The sequence below is a fragment of the Musca vetustissima genome, unplaced genomic scaffold, assembly GCF_032173495.1.
Source record: "Musca vetustissima isolate MV318-11 ecotype Yass unplaced genomic scaffold, APGP_CSIRO_Mvet_v1 utg2798, whole genome shotgun sequence".
Lineage (NCBI taxonomy): Eukaryota > Metazoa > Arthropoda > Insecta > Diptera > Muscidae > Musca > Musca vetustissima.
Window position 1 is genome coordinate 386,116 of NW_026883200.1, and position 10,508 is coordinate 396,623.

The 10,508-nt window shown below is 34.1% G+C and overlaps 1 protein-coding gene across 1 annotated transcript in view; it reads right to left on the bottom strand.

The window, feature by feature from the left end:
- Positions 1-7,210, bottom strand: part of LOC133330038 (ATP-binding cassette sub-family G member 1-like) — a 41,085-nt gene extending 33,875 nt beyond the window's left edge. Inside the window, exon 1 of the mRNA XM_061538516.1 lies at positions 7,008-7,210. Coding sequence (XP_061394500.1) covers positions 7,008-7,179 — 172 coding nt within the window. The 5' untranslated portion in view covers positions 7,180-7,210. The remainder of the gene's footprint in view (positions 1-7,007) is intronic.
- Positions 7,211-10,508: the final 3,298 nt, after the last annotated feature.

A 10,508-nucleotide genomic window follows, 5' to 3' on the forward strand; every position in this document is an offset into this window, starting at 1 on the left:
ATTTTACATAAAGTTCCAGTTATGATAAAGGACGGCGCCTATAATTTTCTGTGAGGAAACTTCGAAAATGTGGCAGGGTTAGAAAGTGGAGCTGTTGACATATAATCGGTCACAAAGGTGCACATATTGCGAAATATTGCCCAGGTCCAGAATATAGTACCGCAGAAATATTGATTTTCGTGGTATCATATGGTCGTCCCCGACGGACTATACTGTCCCGCTCACTGGTTTAATATTTGGGATTCTCATTGAGTGGGGAAACTTCCTACCAACAATTATATATGTATCGTCGATCTTTAGGTATAGCCCTTATATAAAGGTCTAACCCCATTACAGTTATTTTGATGGTCCTAGGGGCATTTTCCAAACGAATTGACCATATCTTAGAATTACGTAGAGAGTATTACAGTATGACCTGTGTACATTGGTATTTCCAATTTTCAGTCTGCAATTTACTATGACGTAGCCCTCATATAGAAGAATTGAACCAAACTTTACTTAGTTGGCTCGAGACAGAACATTTTTTCCATAAGCCGAACTTAAAAAAGATTTCCAGGCGTGTCGATCTTGGGCGCATTTTATCCAATTTGAGAGACCATGTTTTGGTATGTCATCCTCCACTTGATTTTTCCATTGAATTCATGGCCTTCACCTTCTGCTTGAACCATAAGTAGGCTCGCTTTTATATGCCTTTTGAGCTGTGAGATCCTCATTCATTCGTACAGCTCCATACGATTAATTATGTCGATGTCCGTATACAGATGGTAAGGCTCATGGTTCATTCGACGCCGATATTCACCGTCGACGCAGATCTTTCGGTGAATTTTTCTCTCAAACACTTTGCACAATTTCATATTTTAATCAAGCCTTTATAATTTTGGAAGATCTGAATAATCGGTCCACTGCTTTGGGTACCACCCCAACAAAGGGTAAACATTTTGATTTTTTGTACATTTCATATGTATCCAAACCTTGTACATATTTTTAAATAAGTCCAAATCGATTCCGAAGGTGGGACCCATCGGTCTACTCCATCAAGTACCTCCCCCACAAAGTGTTAACATTTTGAAAATTTTTTAATTCTATATCAAGCGAATGAAATGTCGAAACTTTATAAATCGTAATACTTTCACAAAACCTACATTAAATCCTGAAATCCTTTTAGGCAACTTCTTCGGGTAACTCAGCAGATTTGGTCAACTATTTGATAAAGCGAATAGTATATATTAGTCTGTCATGTTTAGATCACATAGGATTGGTGTAAACATTACTCATATATTTATATTAATTATAGATTTAGTGCTTAAGGGTTATATAGGTCCACCATCTCTGGTATCTCCTCCATAAACTGGCACTAGACAGTAATCCCGTAGACCTCCGCCAACCATAGGCTGAGTTTATATATATCTGTCGACAATATCTACTGTCACTTTTTTATTTTTTTACTATTTAATAAGAATAATTTATCACCATGATCTGACAATTATTAGGGATTTTCAGAAACCGGAACGGAATATTAATCTGTGTATTTCTTAGAAATAGTTCATGAAATGCGTAGCGAATATTAAATAATTTTAAATTCAATATAACTCATATACACATATATCTTTATTTGCAAACAAATGCAGTGTAACGGATGAATCATTCTACTACCTTCTGAATTTAAAATTATGATTAACATTTCCATTGTTGCAAATGAACAAAGGGAAATTGAAAAGAAACAGAACAAGTGCAATGGAAAATAAGGTCATCGATAGAGTTCAAAAATCAGATTTCTACACCAAGTCCAATTTATTTCATTATCAGTATTAATGAACCCTATATATGGTCGATATATTTTAACCGATTCTACTTGTAATCAGGATACACGTGTTTTGAAAAAAAAACAGGTAAAACGGAATTCACAATATAACTATTTGCCGGGTTAACCTCTTCTATGTGGATTTTTTTCAAATATGCATATGTAATTGAATTGAGAGAATTTAGATCTATTGGATTTAATAAATACGGTACAATGTAAATGTACTATAAGTTTGTTCATTTTAATAAATAAATAAAAACGTTATATATTTTCTTTTTAAAAATCATGTACAGTCGCTTTTCCTATTATTATTATTATTATATTATTTGCGTTTTAATTGATATAATCAATTTTTTTTATTGCTATATATGATTAATTGCATTTTCCACATTATGCATTGTTGTTTATTTTTTGTTTTCAATTATAATTTTAATCTATTGGGTGTTTATTGTGTGTATATGAATTTTTTTATTTATGAATATATTTAAATGATAATCAGTAAATGAATTTATATATACACAATTCAAATCATTCCTCTCTGCCCATCTGAATATAATTGTTATATGCTTATAAATTGCCGATATTTATTTCATTGCACTTTGTTCCCTTGTAATTCGTCCATGTGTGTTAAAAATCTCATTATCGTCGAATACTTGATTCTTTGTAAAGCTAATGAGAACTGCGAATAATAGGCTTGTTTTTGTCAAGTAAAACTGATGATGGATTTATTTTAGATTCTTCCAAAATTCAATTGGAAATAGTGCAAAAAGTAAATAAAAGTATTCTTTGTGAGAAGCAACCTATCCATTGGGAAATTTGCTATAATAATAAAGACACTGGCCATAGAAATCGATAAATATATATCGGACATATGTGTGATTATTCCATTTTTATACCCTTCACCACACTGGTACAGGGTATTATGTCTTTGTGCATATGTTTGTAACAGGCAAAAGGAAACGAGATAGACACATGGTTCTTTTTGAGAATATGCATAGAATCACTTTCTGAGTCGATTTATGCATGTCCGTCCGTCCGTCTGTAGATGTTAAATTGTAAACAAAGTACAGGTCGCATTTATGATCCGAATTGGATGAAATTTGGCATATGTCACTTATTTGGCCCAAAGACGAACCCTATTGAAATTGAGAAAAATCGGTTCAGATTTAGATATAGCTCCCATATATATTTTCGTCCGATTTAATGTAAATGGTGCACCAAAGTCCACATATATCTTCCGATTTGCACGAAATTTGGCATAGGGTACTGAATTGGGTCCAGAATGATGTGTGCTAAGTTTCGTGAAAATTGGTTCAGATTTAGATATAGCTCCAATATATATTTTCTTCCGATTTAATGCAAATTGTGCACTAAAGACCCAAAGATTGGCCGACCCGCACACAATTTTGTACAATGTACTGAAGTTACTATAATCTTTCATGTGTCAAGTTTTCTTGAAATTGGTTCAGATATAGATATAGCATAGCTTCCATATATAATTTCGACCTATTCATGTTGATTGTAAACCAAATAATCAACGGGTGCCTGATTGATGTACGATTTTAAACAGTGAAGCATACCAAATAACGTACGTAAAGTTTACATAAAATCTGTAAAGATAAATATGTAGAATATCCCCAAAGTGGTGAAGGGTATCATATAGTCGGCCCAGTCCGACTTTACTACTTTCCTTACTGGTTATATTTGCCGTAGTAAACCTATGAACGCTTATACATTTATTATGGTATTTACTGGGTACAGTCTAAGCTGTTCCCAGATGTCTACAATGCACGATGCAACTCTTTTGCCACTCTAGCTCTTCTTGTACTAAATGTGATCACCCCTTGGGTTCTGTTATGGTAGCAACTCCTTTCTAATTTACGGATTATTTTACATATACTTGTAAATAATTCATATGTTTTATTTATCTGTTTGCAATTTTATAGTTTTGTTAATTTTCTCTCTTCTTTCTATATTCTCACAATTTCTAAACCACAATTATTATCCAATTAACATTTGAGAAGTGCCACCAAAACTTGTCCATATGTCTGCAAATGCAAACATATGTCAGTCAGTTAAAAAAAAAAATATTTCCTCGTTTAAATTTGTTATTAACACATTCCATGTACGGCTATCAATAGCTATCTTCTCAAAAAAAAAAATAATAAATAAGAATACGGTAAACAGATGGTGCTTAGAAATCTTCAAATTCTAGCAAAGCCTGCGGCTATAATCGAACAAAGAGAACTCTGTTAATCAAACACTTCAAACTCAACATATTTTGAATGTATTTTTTTCAAATGAAAGTTTGAAAAGCAAACAGGTTTAAATAAAATCTCAACATTATTAATTAAAATAAGGTATAATTAAATATTTATAGACGTAAATATAATGGAAGAGACTTTGCTTTGGCTGTTGTAAAAAGGGTAATACAAATGTTAATGTCTAATTTTATAGTCAATAAACGTGTTTAAATAAAAAATATTGCAAACTTTGTGCAAAACTTTCTGATTTTGGTTCTAGATTTTAATTTGGGATATTCGGAAAGAAGAATCGTATTAGATATTGTGAAAGAAGAATTGTCCCATATATCGGCTGGGATGCTCTCTTGAAAATCTACTTTATACCTCAATGCGGTTGAAAAAAATATTAACTCTGTCGGATTGGTTGTCATTTGTGTTGTTTAAGATCCTTTCTTTCAGATTTTATCGAAAAGTCAGTTTTCGAGTTCAGATATTGGTTTCTATAGCATTTTCGAAGTTAAAAAATTAAGGTATCAAGGCACTGTCGAATAGTTTATTTTTCTAAAAAAATGTATCTGAATCCATAGGCGTCGGTCCATGGCAAGGATATCGATGGGCTCCGTTCAAATACAAACGGTTCACTGATTTCAAACCGCATACGCTGAGGTCGCACAAAAACTCACTCTTTTATTAAATGATTTCCCAACGAATAACAAAAATGTTAACCCTCGACATCGAGCTTTGTTCGATCAGAGACATTTGACATAAAGTAAGCAATATTTAATGAAATTTATGAGCCTAAATCTAGTTTAAGTTCCGCTCACGGATGGTTTGGCAATTTTTACCATAAGTTTGTCGTAGGGCTTGATTACACCGGCAATTCGAACATACTGTCTGGAGCCTAGTCCACTATATAAGTCAATTTTTGTTTCATCTGTCCATAAAATGTTACGCCAGTTTCCAGTGGCCAGCCTATATGAGATTTTGAAAATTGAACTTAGCCTTGGTATTCTTCCTTGTCAAAAGGGGGACGTTTCTAGGACTTCTGCCAATTACATTAACATCGATCAATCTCCGGTGTATGCTTAGAGTGCGTGGGTACCTTCCTTGCGGTCTAACCTAATGGTGCTGTAAACACTATTTAAAACAAAGCGTCAATCAACGCCCCCACACCAAAATTCAGGTACCAATCGATCACATGTATTTGGACTTGATAACCTTCTTGGAGGAGAAGCCGGGCCATTTAAACCCCTGCCTTTCTATGGGACAGGCACACGGCTGTAATGCAACTCCACACCGAGCCAAAGCTCTACACGCGGTTTGAGTATATACTACCACCAGCACGGTCAGGATCATAGCCGAAGCTGTTACAAGTTGAACCACGGGTCACCAACAGACTATTGCCTCTGCCCAGCTTCATAATGGTCTCCCACAGACTAACCTAGGCACGTTTCCGTAGCCGAAACTACTACTATAATGGAATGGCCGAGTTCTTATTGGGTATCACTTTATCTGGTAGCCCCCATATAAGGGTACCCCCAATTTTCGGTATTTTGGGGTTCTTGGGCACGTTTTATAACTGAATTCGCTGAAATTTGGTAAATTGTATTCTTATGGGGTACCAAATTAACTCCACTAAAATATATAAATATGGGTCCACTTTTTCTGGAAATCCCCATATAACGATACCACCAAATTTTCGGTATTTTGGGGTTTCTGATCGTATTTTTCGGCCGAATTAACTGTAATTTAGTATTTTGAATTCTGATTGGGTAGCAAATCTTTCCATTAAAAATTAAAAATATAGACCCATTTTTTGGTTCCACTCCCATTTTCCCGTTTTGTATATTATAATAGTGGTTTTAAGACTTTGTTGTAATCATTTGTTGTAATTCATTAACGTTTTTTTTTCAATTGTTTATTTTCCATCCTGGCTTGGGAGTGATCATTTAGGCTAAGAGATTAGGATCTCATGGTGTTGGGTTAAAAAAAATCTCCTAAGAATAGAATAGAGCATAGAATTTTAATTTAATAAAAAATATGTATCTCATATAGGGTCCCCCATGTATATTTCGAGTTGTTGCAAACGGAACGACATATTTAATATAAACATTACCTAATAATGGATGGGTAGTAAAACAAAATTTAATTTGAGTTATTCAGAATAATTCCGCATTCTAAAATTATTTATTCATGATTTAATTAAGAATAAAAAATTCCACAGCAATCCCCAATCATTCAAAATTCACACACATCTGGTAGCTCTGCGGCCTCCGTATAAAATGTAAATAAACACAAAAGAGATCGCACAAGTATGATTCTTATTAGAACGAATAAAATTCCATTGGATAGATATTCTGATCAGCGGGTAAGCCAGAAAACATAGCAGCAGATACCAAATACCAAAAAAAAAATCATCAGAATTAAAATCATCAGAATATTCAATAAAAAGAAGAAGAGAATGGGAAGAGAGGAAGATCACTATCAAATAATAAAATTATTAATCAATTTTATGAGGGAAAGAGAAGGCAGAGGAACCGATAGATACTGCGACTGTCAGTCAAAGCAAACAAAACAACAGACAAAGAATATGCATATTACGAAAATGAGTAGAATAACAAAAAATTAAAAAAAAAGAAACGAAAGAATCTGTGAATCAGTAAAATTAAATGCAGGCAATTAAAAAATGAATTAAAAAATTGAGAATAAAAGAAAAAACACGGTGAAATCGTAGACAATGGAAATTTACATAGCTAGTCGGAATGTAAATGTAAAAAAATACGAAGAAGAATTGAAATAAATATTCAAAAGTTCACAACAAGGGGCAGAAATACAACAAAAAGAGAAGAAACAGTTCAGCAGAAAAAAAATATGGAAATTTCATACCCTCGAATTCTAATTAAGTTAAAATAGTTGTAAAGAAAAAAATTTGTTGTTGGGGTTTGTATTGTTGTAATACTTACTGCTACGATTTCCTTCCTTGACACGTAATGTCAAATTGTGAAAGGCCAAATCCACGGCCGGTCGCTTCGGCAGATGTTGTAGCGTTTTGGTTTGGACGGGCACAATTTGGGCCTTGTTGCCCCGCTGGCTGTCACTTAAAAGATTTTTATTTATTAAATCGCTTTCCACCATTTTGATAAGATTATTTTATTTTTTTTATTTATTTATTCAAAACCAAATCACAGTAAACATGGATATAGTAAAAAATTATCTTTGTTTTTATTTATTATTTATTTCGTTTTTCCCATAGATGGATGGGTTAAATTTTGTAAATAGTTCCACAAAAACTCCACTGCCAAGAGTTCTTCGTAGTGGGGACAAAAAAATAAAACTACGACGCGTTTTCTTTGTGTTCTTTACGAAAAGATACAAGAAACGAAATACCACGAGAAAACCGATACTCGGTTCTTATTTTTTCAATTCAAAACAAAAAAGGCTTTTCGGCAACTGGTTGTGTGGTGAGTGATTTTGTTGTTGTTATTGTTTGTATCTCGACCTTATTCACAGTTCAAAATATTTTCACCGTTCCCATTAAGAAACCCTCCTCTTCAATGTATGTCTGTCAGACATACGAACAAAGAACCCACTGAACGAACGATTGAATCTCGACACACAAAACAGAAAGAAAGACGAGGAAAAATCCCAACCGCTCGTATACACGGTGTGATCGCAACTAATTTCTATTGAATGTGGCGGCTGTTCGGTTACTTTGGGACTTTGGCGTTTTTCTTGCCTCAGCGTAAATTTCGTAGTTGTTGTTGCTGTTTTTGTTTTCAATTCAGTTCATAGGTTTTTGTTTTTCGTATACGACGTTGTTTCTTGTGTGCTGGAGGTAGTAACAACCCGAGTAAAGGTGTTGTTGGTGGTGGTAGAAATACTCTTCTTGTTGTTGTATTGATTAACCAGTCCCCAATTGTTGTTGTTGCTGTTGTTCTTGTTATTCGTTTTAATCGTTCTGATGACTACTGTCACCAGTAGAACACACAAAGTATCGACGAATAACAAAAATAACAACAACAACAAAATGTATTCACTTATCAGTCAGTTCATTTTCTCACCACTAAATCGATGGCTCGCTCGTTCATTCTCTCATACATTGAGCGAACCCCCCATACAACGCACAACAAAAATAACTCTTATAAGAATCGAACATATGTTTGTTTGTATCGGCGTTTGTTCATTCGCTCTCACTCATTTGTTTATCGATGGTAACTCTATGTCAGAGTTGAACAGAACTTAATTGAGAGTAAGTATGTGAGAGCGTAACAGAGAGATAATCATCAAAAATGACTGTCGAAAAGAGACAAAAAGAGAATACGTGTTTAGCAATCACCGCTATCGTACTATTTTGTGCATTAGTGCTCTATGTGAATTTATCAAATATTTTCCTTTGTTTTAAATTTGGTGTTGAGAAATGAAATCGTTGAGAGTGAGAAAGAGCTACAAATGCAGTGGTCTCTCAACACGATATTAGTAATATCAATGTAGCGTTTTTAAATAAGTAAATTATTATTCAATTCTTGTGGATAAATGGTGCAAGTAAAAAAGTGTTCCCACCTCTAAAGGGGATAGATCACCAGATGTTTTATTTGTTTGCATGAGTGCCAAGTTCGAAGAAGATAGGCTTGTAGCCTGTAGCCATATAAAGATATTCTAAATTCTGGAGTTTAGATATGTAATTTTGTATATTTGATTTTTAACGGATAAATATACCTTATTCCCAAAAATTGGACACATTTTGCAACCAGATTGACTGTATATTGCTGTTTTGACTTCTATTTGAGTAACAAATATCACTATTTAATAGTAATTGATAATTTTTGGTGGGAAACAATTTTCCACCAAATTGATTGCCAAAATTTGCATAATAGGTCAAAATAGTCATAAAGGTCCACGGTTAGCAAAAAAAAAAAAAACATAAATTCACTATGTGATCATTTGATAACGTTATAATAATAATAAATTGTAAACAAAGTACAGGTGGCATTTATAATCCGATTTGAATGAAATTTGGTAATGTTCATTTATTTGGCCCAAGGACGAACCCCATTGAAATTGGGGACAATCGGTTCAGATTTAGATGTAGCTCCCATTATTCTGATTTTATGTACATGATATGCCAACGTCCCTATTTATCTTTTGATTTATACGAAATTGTGCATCGCGTACTGAATTGAGTCTGCTATGTTTCGTGAGAATCGGTTCAGATTTAGGTATAGCTTCAATATATATTTCGTCCGATTTAATGTAAATGGTGCATCACAGCCCCCATATACCTTTCGATTTGCACTAAATTTGGCAGAGCGTAATGAATTGAGTCTAGAATGATGTGTGCTAAGTTTCATGAAAATCGGGTTAGATTTTTTATAGCTCCCATATATATTTTCGTCCGATTTTATGTAAATGGTACGCCAAAGTCCCTATTTTTCTTTCGATTTCCACGTAATTTGGCATCGTGTACATAATTGAGTCTGGAAAAATATGTGCTAAGTTTCGTGAAAGTCGGTTTAAATTTTGTTATAGCTCCCATATAATTTTCGTCCGATTTTATGTAAATGGTCCATAAAAGTTGACCCGCTAAGTATTGACCGATCTTTATAAAAACAGGCATGCTTATTCTTTTCCATGTAAAATTTCACGATGTTCGGACCATAACTGCGGCCTCTGGGGCGCCCAGAAAAATCGACAAAAATTAAGTATTTGGTCCATTTCATCCCTTTAATATTAACCGATCTTTACCAAAAACAATAGGGGTCTTCATTGGCCAGAACCCATCCTACATGCAAAATTTCGTGAAGATTGGTCCATAACTGTGGCCTGTATCGTGTTACAAATTATAATGGACAGACGGACGGACGGAAGGACACATGTCTAGATCGACTCAGCTAGTCGAGATATGACGATCGGTATACTTAAAGGTGGGTCTAGGACCAATACTTCGCGGCGTTACAAACTTTTGGGGCTGCATAAAGCTATAATACCTTGACAACATAGTTGTGTAGGGTATAATTACAATCAATCTGGTGGGTGAAACAGGTGCCAAAACTCCCCAAATAGCGTTAAATGGGTTAGCCGTTATAATGGGTAGGAAGATTTTCCACTAGGTGAGAACACAAAATACCAAATTACAGTAGATTAGGTTTAAAAACGTTCCAAAATACTGAAATTTTGTGCTACCCAAATTAGCTCTCGTTTTTTGGGTAGCACAAAATTTCAGTATTTTGGAGCGTTTTGGATCAGATCAGATTTTTCCGAACTACTTATAATGTTTAGTAATCCCTAATATTTATTTAGATTCAATTATTTTGACAAACGTGCCCAAAAGCTTCCATATTCCGAATAATGATGGGCGGTACCACCATATTGAGACCATCCTAAAAATTTAAATTTTAGTTGGAGGATTTTTTACCCTGTAGAAGCCAAAAAGATTAAACTACAGCTGATTACGTTGAAAAACATAC